The 20148-nt window shown below is 42.3% G+C and overlaps 2 protein-coding genes across 5 annotated transcripts in view; both read left to right on the top strand.

Annotated features, from left to right (window-relative positions):
- The window catches only part of LOC106561356 (G1/S-specific cyclin-D2), a 320077-nt gene extending 307824 nt beyond the window's left edge, over window positions 1-12253 (top strand). For all 3 annotated transcript variants that reach the window (XM_045688353.2, XM_045688354.2, XM_014125216.3), the window contains 2 exons: window positions 1347-1495; window positions 7695-12253. In XM_045688353.2, the coding sequence (XP_045544309.2) occupies window positions 1347-1495; window positions 7695-7871 (326 nt within the window). In that variant the 3' untranslated portion in view covers window positions 7872-12253. The remainder of the gene's footprint in view (window positions 1-1346; window positions 1496-7694) is intronic.
- A 795-nt stretch (window positions 12254-13048) lies between these two features.
- Window positions 13049-18967, top strand: tigara (TP53 induced glycolysis regulatory phosphatase a). 2 transcript variants are annotated; one of them, XM_014125218.3, is made up of 6 exons: window positions 13049-13184; window positions 13715-13752; window positions 14137-14258; window positions 14436-14513; window positions 14808-14918; window positions 15508-18967. In XM_014125218.3, exons 1-6 carry the CDS (start codon window positions 13153-13155, stop codon window positions 15874-15876), a joined length of 750 nt encoding a protein of 249 aa, XP_013980693.1. In that variant the 5' UTR covers window positions 13049-13152; the 3' UTR covers window positions 15877-18967. The 2 variants fall into 2 exon arrangements, with proteins under 2 accessions (XP_013980693.1, XP_013980694.1); XM_014125219.3 differs by having other exon boundaries at window positions 13049-13471.
- The last annotated feature ends 1181 nt before the right edge of the window (window positions 18968-20148 follow it).

The following is a 20148-nucleotide window of genomic DNA, read 5'->3' as shown; positions in this document are numbered from 1 at the left end:
CTCACTTTGTATATAGACTTATTTTTCTACTGTATTATTGACTGTATGTTTGCTTTACTCCATGTGTAACTCTGTGTTGTTGTATGTGTCGAACTGCTTTGCTTTATCTTGGCCAGGTCGCAATTGTAAATGAGAACTTGTTCTCAACTTGCCTACCTGGTTAAATAAAGGTGAAATAAATCAAATAAAAAATAAAAAATTCCAAACGCATGGTCAATTTCCCACTCTATATTGCTATAGTATTTTCACAAATGCCTTAACTATATGTAATTGCAAAACTTTCTAAGAATTTATGAAAATGTGAAAATGACCATATCTAAGTGGTCACTTGTCAGAAAATATTTTTTTAAAGTGTTATAGTCTTCCTGGGGGTGTATATGAACAGATTTTAATAAGCTTTCATGTTGCTAAAATGCTGTCAGTTCCACTTTAAAGGGTACTTTGTTTAGTATAACAGGCTTTTAAAATGCAATATTGGTGCACCATTTCTACTTAAAATATCAAAGGGACGCAAAAGGCACTCTTTTCGTGTAACAACCCAGAAGGAGTCTTAACCTAAGAGTTTTTTAAAATCTTTTCCTCTCCCTCTCTGCCAGTGGCCTTCCTGGTGGCCAGTGGCCCGTTCACAAGCTATCTTATTTGCATTATGAATGACAGTGAGGGGAGCTAACAAGGTTATTGGTCTTTGAGACGCACGCCTGCGACCACACGTGGAAAAGGACCTACAGCAGTGAGCATTGGCAGAGGGACTGTGGCTCTTTATTCCACCCTTTCCAAGCGCTATGGGGCTTTTTTCAGACAGCACACGGTTTACTCAGGAGCTGGAAGAAAAGGGGCCGGACCGGGAGGTTGACTGGGACAGGGGGGTAGAGGGGCAGCGGGGTGGAAGGGTTTGCCTTTCAGCTCCTTTACAAGCCAAGTGAACCCTCATTACCCAGGGTCCTGGTCATTAGTGGGAGCCAGTGCTAAAGGCGATTATTTATGACCACCAGATTAGCCTATCAGATTGTCTCTAGGGGGAACGTGTCTGTCTGTACCCCTATTGTGTCAATTGTGAACTTAAGAAAACTATTCACATCTCACTCACTAAATGTAGTGGCCTTTGCTGGCTCACCTGGAGTGTTTGTGGTGTATATCTCTGGATGAGTTGGTAAGTGTAAATTACTTTTAACTGGGGATATGCTCTATAAAATTGACATGTTTTATAGCTTTATTGCTGGGTACCTTTTAAAATCAGTTTTACTGCCCTCATAACTGTTTTTGAGCAGACAGACAAATGTGTCCTCCATTACAGCCATGTAGTCTTAGAAAGTCATGACTTCAGCATGTTTTTTGTCCTCCCACAGACTTCAATTTCGCCATGTACCCCCCATCGATGATCGCCACGGGCAGTGTTGGAGCGGCTATCTGTGGGCTTCAGTTGGACTCGGGTGACCAGTCTCAGTGGGGGGACAGTCTTACAGACCTGCTGGCCAAAATCACAAACACAGAAGTGGTGAGTGACCTGTCTTTCTGGTCAATTCTGACTTGAGAGAAAACTCCTTCAAATGTTTTTTTTCTGGTAATTTTCTCAGCATAAACAGTATGAGTAAGAGCAAAGGTTGACATCTACACAGAATCCTTCTCAGAAGCATTATTAATTTAGGTATATCCGAGTACCTACACTTGCAGTAAAGTTCATTTAAAATATTTGAGTCAAGGCCTGTATGTGAGTCAAAGTTGAACCACAGGTAAAATCACAAGTCTTTGATCTCTTCAGCCAATCAGCCTGTCCGGAAAAAACAGCCCATACAGAAATACCTCAACCACTGATTACGATTGATTGACAGACCCAGTCAAATGCTGTCTATCTAAATGTAGCTCAATGTCTCTTTTCCAACCCTTCCATAGTTCCCTAGTGCCCTGTGACAGTATATTCCACGTAACATTTGCGTGGAGCTGCTATGCAAAGGTAGTGATTTCCCCCTTCAATCCAGGTTAGTTTCCCACAGCCCAGTCAGCATCCCAGGGCCTTGCAGGTCCCCGACATAAAATATCTGCTAATCCAGGCAGAATGTGGTGCTCAAATGCAAACTGAGGAAGCAGAGCCAGGCCAGGCGGCCCTCTGTGTGGTTCTGGGGGTAGAGCAGTGCCGTGGCGGGGGGGGGGTGCTCAGCCCAGCCCAAACACAGGCAGGCAGGCAGGCTGGGCCACAGCTGGCTCCCGCACCTTCTTTTCATTAGGAGGGGAGCAGGGGTGGGGTAGGTGAAGGAGGGCGGGTGTACAGGGGGTGATAATAGTCCTGTCATTTAAAACTCCCTGATGGCAGGCGCTAACCTCCATTCTGTCGGTCGCCTCCTAATATTCCTTGGTCATGTGCATTCCTCCTCGTTTGAGGCAGGACTGAGTGACCTGAGGGCTTTCTGGCCTGACCAGAGTCCTTTGACCTGTAAGGCCAGTTGACCCTGCTGTGGCTGGCGGGGAGAGGAGACCTGGGAGCATGAGAGTGGGGGGCTGAGGCTGCCTGAGCTGCATTGGCCTCTGTTCTGGCTCTCTCCTGCTAAACCTACTGCCAGACAGAGCAAGAGACAGCTGTGGGAGAGGATAGGAAAGGTGGGGAGAAAGCTGTTGAAGTGTGAAAAGGGACACCAGGGGAGGATAGCCAGTATCCCGCCTCACTTGTGATGGTTACCCCCTCTCTCTCTCTCATGCCCCATAATGCATCTCTGCAGGAGAGGCTCCCTCCCCAGTGTGTGGTGTGTGACGTCGTGCTCCATAGCCAATAAACAACAAATGGCTGGCCTGAGCAGCACAGGCCCTCTGCTACAGTAAACTGGCCTGCCAGAGCAGCATTTTTTGGAAGAGGATGCTTGATGATTACTTCCCACTTTGTTTCCATGTCATTTCAACAACAGAAAAATCTATGTGTTGATGTTGAATCAACATGGAAAACTGATTGGATTTGCTCAAATTCGTCAACATAAGGGAATTTTGTCATTTTTTCCCACACAACTTTTAATCTAAATACATTTTTTGTTGATTTCACATTGAATTCACGTTAGTTGACAACTCAACCAAGTGTAAATCAAAACTAGATGTTGAAATGACGTCTGTGCCCAGTGGGTTAGCACTGCTCTGTCTATGGTCTCGCTATAAAAGCAAAAGAGGAATTGGTGTGTCATTTCACACTTACCCTTCCTTTTCCAGGTAGGGTAAGTGTGAAAGGCCGTCATTGTAAATAAGAATTTGTTCTTAACTGACTTGTCTAGTTAAAAAAAGGTTCAATAAAATTGTAATAATGAATTACAAAAATTCCAAGCTCAGCCACTTAATGTCAATCCCACAGCTAATGGCTACAACCACCTCAATTATATCAGTTTATATCAGTCGTCAGTTTGGTATGAAACAGAGTGTGAGTGTGTACACACATTTGGTTTGTTGCTCCGGCTGGGGAGTTGGCACAGAGCTGGGATGGAGATGGCCAGGCAAAATATGAAGTAAAGTAAACTCTTGCCAGCCCGGCTGCTAATGCCAACACCAACTTCTGGCATCCCGCTGGCATATTTGGTATCCAGAGTGTGTGGTTTTCAGAGAGGACATGTGATAGGGCCAAGTCACCGTCTCACGCCGCCCCGGGGAATGTGTATATAGCCTTAGATACACCTGGTGTGGCACAGAGAGTGGTCAGTCAGGTACAGCAGCCCGGTCAGTGAGCCTTCAGGCCAAGCCATGATGGGAGAGGCTGGCGCTGAGGAAGAATTAAAACTTTGTTACTAGGAGGTTTCGATTGGTTGTGATTCCTGTAAGACCAAAGGGATTCTCTGTTGCTGGGCTACTGTCGGTTGTTTGCTGCTTCTGTTTTGATTCTCAACATCCAAGAAGCCAAAAGCATTGCCAGCGAAAGGTAGGACGATAGAAAGTGGATTGACATAAAAAGTAATGTAGCTCATCAAATGTGAAACCTTCCATTGAAGCTAAATGCGCAGAAGGTCCTTCTCTGTTATAACACACAGCAGGCTGAAACAGGAAGAGAGGAAGGGGCTAGAAGACTGTTTCCACGTTTTTGTCTGCTTTGCTTGGCAAGCGTACACTCTCACTCTCTCCCGTTCATCTTTACTCTCGGAGTAGCTCACAGGACACCAGATACACACACACACACACACACGCCCCTGTCCTCCACACCCCCTTCATTCTTCCCCTGACCCTCTCTCCCTTTTCTTCCCTTCCTGCATCCCTCCACTCATCATCCACCCCTCCTGACTCACATTGAGATCTTCTTTTAGCCAAAGTTGTTTCTAATTTCATCTGGAAGTTTAGTCTATTGAGCAATGATGTGTGTAATAATCTGGGTGTAACACAGAAATATAGCCAAAGGGAATGGGATAGCTCCTTGTGATGCTCAAACATGACATTGCTCAAAGCAGAGAGAGACACATCACATTTGAACTCACATTGATCTTGTGTACATGGGGTCATGGGTTGCTCTGACCACCTCCAGGGTATGGCATGATCCCCCTCCTAAACACAGACGCACATGAACACGCGCACACATGCACACATGCACACACACACACACTCACACACACGCGCAGACACATAGACAGACCATGCTGTCTGCACAGAGTAGCACTGCCGTGTGTGGTACAGTAGTTAAAAAATTCCATGGTTTTGTCTGTCTGCTCAACTTCCTTCTTGTGATGTCACAATGGATGCAGTGTTTGTCTTGTGGTTCCTCCTCACACTGTTGATTGAATTGTCAAAATAATTGTAATACATTTTTATTTATTTGGGTAAAGTTTAACATGTAAGAGTGGGGGAATGGGGGCTCAGGATTGGGTACAAAATTCCCAAACTTAATTCCCAGTGTATTCCAAGTGCTGCCTTCCCTAGTATCTAAGTACCAAAAACCCTATCTGAAAACCATATTGGTGTTTTCAATAGTCATATTGAAGCCATTAAAGGTTCTCAAATTAAGCCTGTGGGCCTTGGTATGGGATCCAAACTGAAGCATTAAAGAGCAGCGTAGAGGGGAATGTCTTTTAAGATGTTAAGGCCTGCATTCTTGCGGTAAGACACAGGCAGTTCCTTTACATGTTTTGTGCTTTAGTTAATCTCGTTGGAGTAGATTTTTGGAGCACATGGCACATGTTGGTGGGAAGTTGGGGACCTCTGAAGCATAAAATTGGGATGCTGGGCGACGGTCGTGTTTCCTCCACGTCAGCGCAGCCAGTTAGCGATCATGGGAGACGCCCTCCCTGAGGCTCCTCCACATGTTAGTGCTCTTCCAGCCCTATTCCTAGGCCCCCTAACCCTCACACAGCCTTCTCACATCTGTCCACATCCATGGCCACTGTAGGTAGAATACAGAATAAATATTGAGTTATTTAATATGAAGTGAGTCCATTTATCAGACACATTTGGCTCGTCCTCGATTGAGCCCAAATACAGAATTAGAATTATTTAATTAGTAATTCATTAATTATTTACAGAGTAATTCACTAGGATCATATACCTAGCCTAAGTAGTGCATTTTTGATTTAGCATTCATTTGCGCAAGGCTTTTCCTGGAGATTTTTGCATTGTGACCTTTGACACGATGACTTTTCATAACTCAGCTCAGTTCACCTCCTAAGGAGCAATTCCCATGTGATTGGCCTCTGTTCTCATTTCACCAATGCAGCAGGCAACACTTGCCCAGGCCCAGAAGCCATTACACAGGTTCAAACCATGGCCCATCAGGTTTAAATTAGCTGTAAATGTCTAAGGAATGTTCCCCTCCTCACAAGACTAAAGCTTCTGGCTTTGGGGCTCTCTTTCTTATTTCCCACAGCCGCCCGGCTGTTCCAACAGAGCTAAGGGTGCATTACTGTTGTATACCACCAGAGGGCTGCACTGTCATAAACTGCAAGCCATAAGCATAGTTATTACAGGGCACTAATATTTTAATAGTCAGATCAGAACTCTTCCTCTCTAATACTTCCAACCTGAGAGCTGCATCTTGGGGCCACAGCAGGATACTGGATATTTCCTCTGTCCCACACCCTTTGAGGCAGATTCCTAAATCCCAATCCTGTAAAAACAAATCAGTCAGTCCTCCTCTCTTCCTTTCCTTTCCTTTCCTTTGGTCTCCTCATGTCCCCTACATCATCTCCCCATCGTGGCGGATACAAGGTCTGAGACGGGGGGGGCTTAGGGGTGTTGAGAGGTTGCTTTCTCCGGAGGATTCTCAGGTACTTCCGGCTCTCTTTGATGCTGAAACCCGATCGGCCCGCTCTCAGGTGGATTCCCTACAGGCAGAGACTGGCTCGTTAAAAAAGCACCACCTTTGTGTTCCCATAGGACGTGGATGTAATTAACATAGCTTAGCTTCAGTACTAGGGCCTATACCTGTGTTTTCACTGTTGTCAAGGCTACTGGTGAGTTGTGTGTGTGTGTGAGGGGGGGATGAATGGGGGGATGGGGGAGGTGTTCAGTGCTGGGCCCTAGTGGGCTGAGGTAATGCTTGGCCTGGTCCTAATCACCGCTCAGCCGTAGTTCTCTGTCTGTGGGGGCGGCAGTCAGGGTAGCGGTCATCCAAATTCTGCATGGTCCCTGTTCCCATAGTAAAGTACAGTACAGTCAGGAAACTGGAGGTCTGTGTCAGTGTCACCTCTGTTTTGTCAGAGCCAATGATTTATATATACACTAGATGACTGACGGGGAGCTGTGTTGAAGCCACGTGACTCCATCTTGGCACTCCCCCATCGTTGTAAAATAATATTTTAGAAGCTATAGAAATTAATTTGTTTAATGTCTACATTTGTTTTTGCCACATTTATTATATTAGACACCTTAATGCATACTTTTAAATTAAATTATGTGAGCTATATATACAAATAAAACAATTTAAAATATATAACTTTTTCCTTAAAGTATAATTTTTGGAAAGTTCTAATGTTACTGTCCCCAATACAAAAAAATGAATACTTAAATAGATGTCATTTTTTTATTTTTAAACATTTATTTAAAATACTGTAAAATTCCATTCATTCCTATAGAGGACTGCTTTTTCTGAGGAGTGCCAATATGGCCGACCGGTACCTTCAAAGCCTCTCATTGGCCATTACATAGCATCAGAAATCCAGGGTTTATATACATCAGGGGTAGGCAACTATAGATTTGGAGCTGATGGTCGGGGGGACAAGTAAGTTAGCCGTAGTTGGCTAGCTACCAAGCAAGGGATAAGAATGTTGCCAGCCAGTATGGCAATGGAACATTTAGAAAGAACGACTGGGTCGTATCCATATATACAGAACAAAAATACTGAACGACTGGGTCGCGTCTCTGGCAACTGAAACAATAGAACGATCAGCCGGCTTGGGTAGAAACCCTAGATTTGTATTGGGACTATATCTTGTAGAAAGATACAAACGTATGAATAAATTCATCAAAATATTTTTGTACTTAATGTACTTACTACTATGATATGTGGTTGTCTTACCTAGCTATCTTAAGATGAATGCTCTAACTGTAAATTGCTCTGGATAAGAGCGTCTGCTAAATTACTCAAATGTAAATGTAAAAAAATGTAATATATTTATGTACGTGTATATGTAAATGCACACACGTGTCATTTTGTCTGAGTCTGACTTTATTTACATATTTATTTCCATCACCTTGTGTACTGTGCACTCTTCCTATATTTATGGACATGTCTGTTTGGTTGTGTGTTGCAGGACTGTCTGAAGGAGTGTCAGGAGCAGATTGAGAGGGTTTTGGTGAGCAGCCTGCGCGAGGGGCGGCAGCAGCAACAGCAGCATCAGCAGCAGGTCCAGCATGGCCCCAGCAGTAAGACCATGGACGAGCTGGATCAGTCCAGCACCCCAACGGACGTTCGCGACATCAACTTGTGAGCCTGCAAGAAGCAGTAGCGCATCCGAAATAAGCAACAAATCAACATAAAAAAACAACAAAAAACAAACTACCCCTGGAAAAAAGTGCTTGCTAGTTTTTGTAGAGATTTTTTATTTTATAACACAAAAACATGCACCCATGTATTTTACGAAATCAAAGCTATTTTTAGATATAAAATAGATATCCTTTAAAAGCTCTGACTTGATACACAAAATGTCAATGGTGCCTCAGATATACAGAAGGGAAGCCAATCATATTGAGTTCTGTTTTTGATTGTTTAATCATAATAAAGTTATATTGAATAAGAAACCAATAGCTTAATAAGGCTTTTTAAAAAGTAGTGGTGAGTCCATTCAAGGCTTGCATATATGGGATCACATTTGGGGCAAGGTTTTTCTGTTTTGTTTTGTATTTTTTGTTTTTGTACATGTTGGTCTGCCTGAGATAGGAGCCCCATATGGGCTACACTGACCGTGAATGGCAGGGCTCAATATGACATGGTTTGGCTGTGTGTTGGTGATAAGGGGAGCACTTTGCATGAATTGCAGAGTATTGTGCTAAGAAAGAGACAAGAAGGGTCCCAAATCCAGGGAACAGCCAAGTATATAATAGTGAATTACATTATTATTATTATTATTATTAAGAAACGTATTCGTGAATGAAGAGTAATAGATGTCAATAAGCTCTTTTTGTCAGGCTGCTTGTTCGTATGTGTGTGGGCATGTATCTCTGAGTGTGAGTGGGTTGGTGTGATTGCCGTGTGTGTGTGTGTGCGTGTGTGTGTGTGTTGGAGCGTTATGGCTTGGCACTTGAGTGGGAAGACTGGTGATAAACTATGGAACAGGCAGGAGACAGGGATTATTTGCAGGGCATCTATGTTATATCACTGCCTTCAGTTAATATGCGTTGTCGGCCAACACAAATCTGGGGATCTGAGTCCACCTAGTGGGTGGAGGAACGGTGAAAGGGATGGAGCGAGAGGAGAGAGGGGTGGCTGTGCTCCTTCGTTTTGTCTAGAAGAGTCAGCCGTGGACCCTCTGTTTAGAAGTTTCATTTTGAGGTGTTTGTTTTTCACTGCCAACATACCAATCAAATATTGCCAGATAGCGTTTGTATTTTCATGTTATTGTTTTGTTCTTTTGGAGTTATGGAAGGAGCTTCAGGCTGCTTAGTGTCAGTAAGGTGGAGTGTGTGCCTCTCTAAGTGGTGCTCTAGTATCTCAGATGAGAGGAGAGGGTGGATGGAAGGGGTTGGGGGTGGATGGAAGGGGTTGGGGGTGGATGGAAGGGGTTGGGGGTGAACAGGTGTAGATGGAAAGAAAGGGTTTGTTGCGCTGCAGAAGCATGCTGCTGTGTAGAGGGAGGAGATGTAGGTGAGTTGCTGAAAGATACAGCAGAGGAGCCTAAAGGCCTCAAATTATATCTATCCGATTTCTGCGTTTTGGGCAGATCGAGGCCACGGATGACGAATTAGGATCAAAACCAGACTTTACGCTGCCAGCTCATTATTTGAGAATTAACTTTATTGGTTCATTAGAGGACAGAGAAATGTATTGGAGCAGGGGAAGATTTGTGATCATTGCATCTGTAGTCCCTCATAGTTGTTTCAACACGCCTATGATTTCAACAGCAAAGCACTTAGAAAACATGCTCCCCAAGGGACAAATGAAATGGTTACGGTGTGGGGGTCTATGGATGTTTTCTCTTGTGAGCTTTTTCTTTGATTTAATTTGTAGGGCTGGTTTCCCACATTGAGGCCTAACACCTTATGATATGAGGACATTCCGATCAAAAAACATTCCGAAAAGTGCAAGATGAAAGGGCCATCTGACCATTTCATGTGTTTTAGCAAATAATTAATGCCAATGCCAATTTCAAAAGGCTACAGACCTTTATGATTTCAGTTTTATGATTTTGTTTTAGAAGTTATCACATTATGAAATATTTGTTATACTTGAATTTTCTATTTGATCTGCTTCACAGCAACAAAAAAAGTCACATGGGCGATGAACTATAAAGAAAATGTTACCATAACATCAGATTTTTGCACATGTTCTGAGGGCAATTGAGGTTTTCTTTCAAACAAATGAAGCTGGTCTATATTCAAGGCTACCTTGTTGATAGTTTTGCTTGTAGAACCTGGCCTATTGTCTATGGGGATACCCCTGTGTAGCTGTCTCTGTGTGAACCCCTCTCCTCCCGAAGTGATTGCTGCTTCAGTCACTTCATTGGCATGGGGTTCAATCAGTTACCCAAATGTCAGAATTAAACAAATTCACTTCCAAGACTGACAACAGGGTACATCGCCAGCACAAGGTAGCTTTCCTTTGACTCACACAAAATTCTCAATGCTACATTTAAAGGGGGCTTTGGTGTGTGTGTGCGCATGTGTGTGCTTGAGCGTTTGTTTGTGTGTACGTGAGTATGTGTGTGGTAGGTAGGTATGAGGGGAAGTTGAGGATTCGGTGTTTTAGCAGGCTAATGTTTTCGAGAAACAAATCTTATAAACCAGGCCATCTTCAACCCCTCAACAAAACTAGCCCCTGTTCATCATTGCCAAGAATGTCAGCCTTTTTTTGTTTTTTGCAAGCTCTATTCTGAGCAAAAATTATGATTTGTTTTGTTTTTGGACTGTGTTAGGTTTGAATTTGTAAATACACCTCCTTAAAATTGTGTTTGTTTTATTTTATGGGGTGTCCAGACCTAATGGAGTTTGTGGAGTGTTTGTAAGGGGTTAGATACTGTATTCCAAAGTGAAGAGAGATGGAGGTGGTGTGAAGACATCATAAAGTGTCAATATTTGTATTGAGTTATTATTATTGTCTTTTTGCGCTGCTAAAAGCTATGATTTTGTTTCATTCTTATATATAAAAAAATAACATGACTTAGTTGTGATGTCACTTGAGTGTGCTGCTATTTTATAAACATTTGTATTATAATATAATTATTTTACCGCTTAAGAGATACATTCAGAATACTGAAGTAGATGGTAATAGAAGAACATGAAATAAGTATTCGACTGGAAATGTTCTTTGTACAGGTTGCTTAGATAGCATGTTTTCTTTTCATTTTGATCTATTTTGCTCTCCTTTCTTGGTCACATTCTGCAAATGCGGTATCTCAATACCTCAGGTTTACTGGACAAAAAAATAATATCTCAATACCTCACAACTCTACAGTTTTTAGGGAGCCTGGGAAGGGTAACAGTACAGTAGGAAGCACAGTAGTTTGTCTGTTGTGAAATGTACTGACCGTGTTGGGTGGCATACATGCAAGGCTCCCACCTGGACTTAAACCCTAGTGGATGGGACACAACAACCAGTCACCACTTCCTCGGTCAATTTAAAGTGATACCATGTTCATTGTGGTGCTAAATGTGAGATTCATGTGACATTCATTGCAAAGACAAATTTGAAAATGTCTCAAATATCTGATGAGTATATGGTTTGTACCAATTACATTTAATGTCAATAGATTTTGGTTCCTAAGCTTGATTTGATGAGCTTAGTTGATCTGGTATGTGCCAGGTTCTATTGTCTGGAAAACCAATACAAAATGGCTAAACCAATCAATCAAACACCTCACCACATACTGTATCTGACATGAGGAAGTGTGTTTCAACAGCGTGGATTTCTCTTTAGTTGTCCCCATCCACTAGAAATTACATCATGTACCTCAGAAATGTCTGTTGCACAACCTCTGTTCAATAAACTTCTGCTTTAAAGAGTGTGACACCATATCAGTCCAATGTTATTCTCACTTCTGTTTTCTTTTTGTATGTCATTATGGTTAGTGGAGCAGATTGTGAGATGTGATTGTGAACATACAGTGAGGTGAACAATAGAGGTTGCTGTAGTCATGAAACCAAGAGGACTGGGGAGATGTTAGTGGAGTGGAGCTGAGATTTTGTGGCGGGTGGCAGGCCGCAGTCTTGTTTTAAAAACAAAAGCTAAGATGACGGACATCATGTTTACCCCCTGCTTGAATACCAACCAAAACCTCCCATTAAGAACGTAGACAGCTTAAATCAATTGGGTGGTAGAGAAACAAATGAGGTGAATGTGGTTATTTTTGTTGCTTCCCCTGTATGACATCCTTTTAAACACACTCTAATCAGTACAGTTTCAGGCAAGTGGGGGATTGGTGTCTGAGTTTGTCCTCTTACTCTGGGGCCCTAAGGCACTCTTATGCAGCTTGTTAGGCTGTTTTTTGGGGGGACTGGATCATGTAGGCCTAGTAAGTGAATAAGTTGGTTTCAAAGTTCTGTATTGACAACTTCTGTGTATGATTAATCAGCTCTATATTGGTCTGTTTGAAAGGATCAGTAAAGGTGTTAAGGATTAAGGCATGCTGTATGATCAATAAACTCACCATGAATGAAATCCATTGTCCCTGCTCTTTTTATGATTTTGACAAATTGCTTTATTATCTTACTAATAAAATCTTCTCTCACTCATAAACTCTTTAGGGACCTTTTTATTGCAAACTGTTAAAGGCCCAGTACAGTCAAAAACGTGATTATATATATTTCCACACTATGAAGTTGGAATAATACTGTGAAATTGTGAAAAGTTATGATAATGCCATTTTAGTGTAAGAGCTGTTTGAAAAGACCGCCTGAAATTTCAGCATGTTTTGGTGGGATGGAGTTTTGGCCTGCCTGGCGACATCACCAGGCAATATAAGTTAATGGACCAATAAAAAAGAGTTTCGAACCTCTCTGCCAATAACAGATGGTTTTCAAGTTAAATATCCCTCCTATTAGGCTCGTCCAATTAGGTCACGTAGACCACTCCCAGACAGTCTTAACCTGTAACCTAAATTCTTGATTGAGAAATAGCTTTTTTGTTTCTTTTTGACAATTTATATTGACAAAAACAACAGTAATGTACTTAATTGTTACCCAGAAATGATTTTGTATTTAAATACACAGGATGAGTTGGATAACAAAGCAGGCACTATATCATGTCGGAACTATCTCTTAATATGCAATGCTATGGGGAAAATATATGTTTTTTAAACAATAACAACGCTAATAATGTTTAGGCATTTTGTTTTACTGCATTTTACATTAAATACACCATATAAAATGCTTTCTTACCATTCTGATGTCATTCCTGTACTAGAAGGGACATGGCCAATCATATTGAGTAGCGTCTTTACGTCATTACCATACACACAGACGTGCTCGTGCTGTGTTTTGCAGGGGACAGGAAGAAAGTTCATATTGAAGAATTCTGATTTGAAGTTCATCAACTACCTCACATTTAAAAGGATAACGATGCTTACCTTTGGCATAACGATAGTTCGACAGTAAGTGTGCATTATTCAGAAGATACTAGCGGTCGATTCATTACTATTCAGTGTATGTCTGTTTCCATTTGCAATGCAACTGTAGACTGTAGCCCGATACTGTTGCTACATACAGTGAATGGTTATTGACAAGGTGCACGTCAAAAACGGGTGAATGCTTATCATAGTACAATTTAGAATTTGAATGGCTTTCATGCTATCAGTGCACGGCCACCGCACAGACGCTCTACGCTGAGCTGGTGTCGCATTACTCGTCTCCAGCGGCTGGAGTGAACGTCCAGATAAAGGTCAGACTGAGTGCGAATGTTCAGCCTTGCTTCTCATGAAATGTCAAGGAGTCACTGCAGTCCTGTTCAAGTCGATCACTGCTTCAATAGTAATACAGTATGATTAAAGCGAAATACCCTACTACTAACTAAACCATCCATTTAGATATATTTCTCATTAGATGGGGCTGTCTTCTGTATTGAATTGTATTCTATGTTATTATTGTCTTATTACATGCTTATAGATCTTTTTTTTTCTTCCAGTGGTGAAACAGAATGGAATAAAAAAGGCCTCCTACAAGGTATGATTTACTATAAAAGCACATCTGTGTCTTTGTTTTGATACTGTTTTGGATACATTAAAGCAGTGGTTTCCAACCTTTTTCTGTTACTGTACCACCAACTGAATTTCGCTCTCCCCGGAGTACCCCTGAAATACTCCCCCTCTTGCATTTTACCAGTAAGCCTATGGTCTCAGGAGCCTTCTCAAGTAACACCTGTGGTCCTAGTACCCCTGGTTGGGAACCACTGCGTTAGAAAGACTCTTGGATGAAACGTGTCAAAAAGCACAAAGTAAAAGCTTTGGAACAGATCATCCCAATAGATTTCCTAGATGTCATGTTTCAATGCCATATCACTGTGGCCTAAAGTATCACACCAATCCTGGGCATTTCCCAATCCCCCAGGCCAGGCGATAGACTCGTCTCTATCAGACATAGGGATGCAGCAGGCAGAGGCTGCAGGAAAATATCTCAAAGACGTCAAGTTCACCAACGTGTTTGTCAGTGACATGGCCCGTGCCCGCCAGGTGAGTGGTGATGATGTCACAGACCCCTTAGCATCTTTTAGAATATAATTGGACCCCATTATTATGTGTTGGGATGGCCCGCGGATTAGATTTTATTGTGTAGGTAGAAGTTTATGAGAAAAGAATCTCTCCTTAGAAAGATATATGTGAATGGTTGTTTTGTCTGTTTTGTTACAGACTTGCGAAACAATTGTAAAACACAACAGTAGTTGCTCTGGCCTAGAAATTGTGACCGATCCATCGCTTAAAGAGAGGGTGAGTACCCTTTCTCTGGGCTAAAGGTTGTCAATATCTTATTTCTATAGATGCGGTTTTCATTCTCAGTGTGTGTGTGTTTGTTTGTGTGCGAGGGTGTGTGTGTGTGTGTGTGTGTGTGTGTGTGTGTGTGTGTGTGTGTGTGTGTGTGTGTGTGTGTGTGTGTGTGTGTGTGTGTGTGTGTGTGTGTGTGTGTGTGTGTGTGTGTGTGTGTGTGTGTGTGTGTGTGTAGTTCTATGACCATGTGTGTTTTTGTACGCAAGGCCATACAGTAAAGCGGCTGTTATTTTTCAGAGTTTTGGGAGTGCCGAGGGGGGCTTGGTGGTGGACATGAAGAACATGGCTACAGCGGCTGGTCAATCGTGGCTGGACTTCACTCCTCCAGGGGGAGAGACTATAGAACAGGTGAGTAACTCTGGGGGATCCTGTGGGTATCGCTCTCTCTCTCTCTCTCGCTCTCTGAAATACTACTGATGGGAGACCAGATGCAATACATTTTAGCAACACTAGATGGCACCTTTGGCATGCTTTACACAGGGTAATCCATCCTTGACTCTGAAGATGTCCAATAAATGTTTTGCATAACAGTTCCCTTCATCAAATTAATTTGATTGAGGTTTGTCTGCTTGATGCTTTTGAAGTGGGGATCAAAGTACATAGGCCTTTGCTGCCACACAATGTCTCGATTGAATAGTCGCTACTTCTGTTGGAGAATACTTATTTAAAGTGTGGGGGAATGTTCCATTGAGACCAAGAACGTACATTGACTTGCCAATTAGGACTCAGCTTGCAGGTCACATGTTCAGTGTCATTGTGATCCAACAGCTAGTTTATGTGACAGAAGGGCCCCCGGGCCCAGGAACACTCTAGCCACACAGGACAAGCTGTTGGCCCCTCCATCAGGATGGTGTCAAACAGTCTGTTGTGTGGGTGGAGGAAGGGAAGGGGAAGGATGAGTCTGTGTTGTGAATAAGAGTTCTTTGTTCTGTATTAGATGAAGATGCGGATCAAAGAGTTTCTGGAGCACCTGTTCCAGCGCATGGTGGCTGACCACTGCAGACCAGGACAGAGGGAGACAGGGATGCCAGAGGGGGCTCTCGCAGGCAAGCCAGACGATGGGACCAGAGATGTTCCTGCCCATGCCCTGGTGGTCAGCCATGGGGCCCTCATACGTGTGGCCATGCGCTACCTTGTGGACGAGCTAAAGTGTCCTTTACCCCAGGGGTTGGACATGTCCCATGTGATCGCTCTCTGTCCCAACACGGGCATATGTCGGTTTATCTTCACTGTGACCAAAGGGGATGCGGGCATCACCCTCTCAGCCATCCGCTGTGTCTTCATCAACAGGTGCGAGCACATCTAAGAGGAGGGGTAGAGTGGAGGGGGTTGAAGGAAATAATCTCCTGGTTCACACTATAGGGCCGACTAGAACCGTACTGTGCTGTTTAGGATATTTTCTTTTCACATTGTCCTTTCTAGCATGGTTCCAGCAACTATGGTAGATAGGCAAAGTGGTACTGGGCTGGCCTGACTCGCCTTGGCCTCTTGAGTGTGAATGGGGCTGACTAAGATATACAGACTCCACATAGGAATCTGGTTGAGTTATTGAAAATTATTTTAAGGCATACACTACCGGTCAAAAGTTTCATAACACCTACACATTCAAGGGTTTTCTTTCTTTCTTTTTTTTTTGTTACTATTTTCTACATTGTAGAATAATAGTGAAGACATCAAAACTATGAAATAACACATATGGAATCATGTAGTAACCAAAAGTGTTAAACATTTTCTATTTGAGATTCTTCAAATAGCCACCCATTGCCTTGATGACAGCTTTGCACACGCTTTCATTCTCTCAACATTCTCTCAACCAGCTTCATGAGGTAGTCACCTGGAATGCATTTCAATTAACAGGTGTGCCTTCTTAAAAGTTAATTTGTGGAATTTCTTTCTTTCTTAATGCGTTTGAGCCAATCAGTTGTGTTGTGACAAGGTAGGGGTGGTATACAGAAGATAGCCCTATTTGGTAAAAGACCAAGTCCATATTATGGCAAGAACAGCTCAAATAAGCAAAGAGAAACAACAGTCCATCATTACTTTAAGACACGAAGGTCAGTCAATACGGAAAATGTCACGAACTTTGAACGTTTCTTCAAGTGCAGTCGCAAAAACCATCAAGCGCTATGATGAAACTGGCTCTCATGAGGACCATCACTGGAATGGAAGACCCAGAGTTACCTCTGCTGCAGAGGATACGTCCATTAGAGTTACCAGCCTCAGAAAATGCAGCCCAAATAAATGCTTCAAAGAGTTCAAGTAACAGACACATCTCAAAATCCACTGTTCAGAGGAGACTGTGTGAATCAGGCCTTCATGGTCGAATTGCTGCAAAGAAACCACAACTAAAGGACACCAATAAGAAGAGACTTGCTTGGGCCAAGAAACACGAGCAATGGACATTATAACGGTGGAAATTTGTCAAAATGTGAGATTTTTGGTTCCAACCGCCATGTCTTTGTGAAACACGGCGTGGGTGAACGGAAGATCTCCAAATGTGTATATCCCATCGTAAAGCATGGAGGAGGAGGTGTTATGGTGTGGGGGTGCTTTGCTGGTGACATTGTCTGTGATTCATTTAGAACTCAAGGCACACTTAAACAGCATGGCTACCACAGCATTCTGCAGCGATACGCCATCTCATCTGGTTTGGGCTTAGTGGGACTATCATTTGTTTTTCAACAGGACAATGATCCAACACACCTCCAGGCTGTTTAAGGGCTATTTTACCAAGAAGGAGAGTGATGGAGTGCTGCATCAGATGACCTGGTCTCCACAATCTCCCGACCTCAAGCAAATTGAGATGGTTTGGGATGAGTCGGACCACAGAGTGAATGGAAAGCAGCCAACAAGGGCTCAGCATATGTGGGAACTCCTTCAAGACTGTCGGAAAAGCATTCCAGGGGAAGCTGGTTGAGATAATGCCAAGAGTGTGCAAAGCTGTCATCAAGGCAAAGGGTGGCTATTTGAAGAATCTCAAATATAAAATATATTTAGATTTGTTTACAACTTTTTTGGTTACTACATGATTCCATATGTGTTATTTCATAGTGCTTTTGTCTTCACTATTATTCTACAATGTAGAAAATAGCAAAAATAAAGAAAAACCCTTGAATGAGTAGGTGTTCTAAAACTTTTGACCGGTAGTGTATATGTATTTGTCTGATAGTATTTTAATGTACATTAAGCAACACAATGAAGATTGTTTCTTTTCTCAATCATATTTTGAAGCTTTCCAATTCCATCTAATCACTGCACCGTGCATTTTTTAAATTTTACCTTTATTTAACTAGACAAGTCAATTAAGAACAAATTCTTATTTTCAATGACGGCCTTATTGACAGTGGGTTAACGGCCTTGTTCAGGGGCAGATGACAGATTTGTACCTTGTCAGCTCGGGGATTAGAACTTGCAACCTTTCGGTTACTAGTCCAACACTCTAACCGCTAGGCTACCCTGGCGCCCCAATAACTATCTGACTTGTTAAAATCCTACAGCGCTGTCTTTGAAATTCAAATTTCATATTCATTGACACCATCTAAATGTTCTCTATGTTACCGGTAGTTTTATTTGGTGAATGAAATGTGAACGTTTGGCTTATTCCACAAATGTTCAAATAAAAAAATTGCTGATAAGTAAAGAACACACTTTAAGAAAAAATGTAAAAACAGACTTGTTTAACCAGGCACAATGCCTTTTCGTATTACTTAAACTTTTGGCTGGTTTAATGTATTTCTTTATACATCTTATAACATCGCATTTAACATCACATCTCCTTCGGAACTACTCACATCATGTTCTATCTGTTGTTGTCATGAAAAATAGAACTTCATGCTCATGAAAGGCTATTTTTGATTGACCACAGTTTTACCTCTTGGAATCCAACCACCATGTTAATGAATGAATGCTGGGTAACACTTTATATTAAGTTGTCTAAACCTATGTAGTAATACTGTAATTATACCAGTAATACATAGTAGTCAGGAGAGTATGATAATTGCATTTTAATTGCTTAGTAATTGAGGTTTTGCCTTTACAAAAGAGGGAGATGGACCGTTCTTCCTTCCACTGGCGTAATAACTAAAACCACTCAACCCCATTACTATGCTATTGGTAAACAACAATGTTGTGACTGTAGTAATTACAGCATTACTACTAATGTAAAGTGTTACCTAGAGCTGCATTGAAAGCAGTGCGAACAAGGTGTAATTATGAACCTAGTGTGAAATAATTCTTTCAAATGCTATGTACATTAGTAATATTATGTCAGAATTTGTCATATTTAGATCTGTTTCCGTTTACACTGAACAAAAATATAAATGCAACATGTAAAGTTTTGGTCCCATGTTTCATGAACTGAAATAAAAGATCCCAGAAATGTTCCATACACACAAAAAGCATATTTATGTCAAATTTCTTTACATCCCTGTTAGTGAGCATTTCTCTTATGCCATGATAATCCATCCACCTGACAGGTGTGGCATATCAAGAAGCTGATTAAATGACATGATCATTACACAGGTGCACCTTGTGGTGGGGCCAATAAAAGGCCACTCAAAAATGTGCAGTTTTGTCACAGATGTCTCAAGCTTTGAGGGAGCGTGCAATTGGCATGCTGACTGCAGGAATGTCCACCAGAGCTGTTGCCAGATAATTTAATGTTCATTTCTCTACCATAAGCTGCCTCCAACGTCATTTTAGAGAATTTGGCAGTACATCCAATAGGCTTCACAACCGCAGACCATGTTTAACCACGCCAACCCAGGTCCTCCACATCTGGTTTCGTCACCTGCGGGAACGATCAGCCACCCGGACTGCTGATGAAACTGTGGGTTTGCACAACTAAAGAATTTCAGAAACCATCTCAGGGAAGCTCATCTGCTTGCACTTCATCCTCACCAGGGTCTTGACCTGACTGAAGTTAGGTGTCGTAACCGACTTCAGAGTACAAATTCTCACCTTCGATGGCCACTGGCACGCTGGAGAAGTGTGCTCTTCATGGATGAATCCCGGTTCAACTGTACCAGGCAGATGGCAGACATGGCGTCGTGTGGACGAGTGGTTTGCTGATGTCAACGTTGTGAACATAGTGCCCCATGGTGGCGGTGGGGTTATGGTATGGGCAGGAATAAGCTACTGAAAACAAACACAATTGCATTTTATTGATGGCAATTTGAATGCACAGAGATACCGTGATGAGATCGAGGCCCATTGTCGTGCCATTCATCCGCTGCCAGCACCTCATGTTTCAGCACAAGCATTTCGCTACACCTGCAATATCATCTGCTAAACATGTGTATGTGACAAATAAAATGCGATTTAATTATGCAGCAACTTCACACAGCCATTGAAGAGGATTGTGACAACATTCCACAGGCCACAATCAACAGCCTGATCAACTCTACATGAAGGAGTTGTCACGCTGCATGAGGCAAATGGTGGTCACACCAGTAACTGACTGGTTTTCTGATCCACACCACTACCTTTTTTTAAAGGTATCTGTGACCAGATGCACATTTGTATTCACAGTCATGTGAAATCCATAGATTAGGGCCTAATTTATTTATTTAAATTGACT

The sequence above is a fragment of the Salmo salar genome, chromosome 10 (assembly GCF_965601325.2).
Source record: "Salmo salar chromosome 10, fSalSal1, whole genome shotgun sequence".
In the NCBI taxonomy this organism is placed as follows: domain Eukaryota; kingdom Metazoa; phylum Chordata; class Actinopteri; order Salmoniformes; family Salmonidae; genus Salmo; species Salmo salar.
The sequence above is the reverse complement of the archived record's forward strand: the minus strand, read 5'-3'. Positions and strand labels throughout refer to the sequence as shown.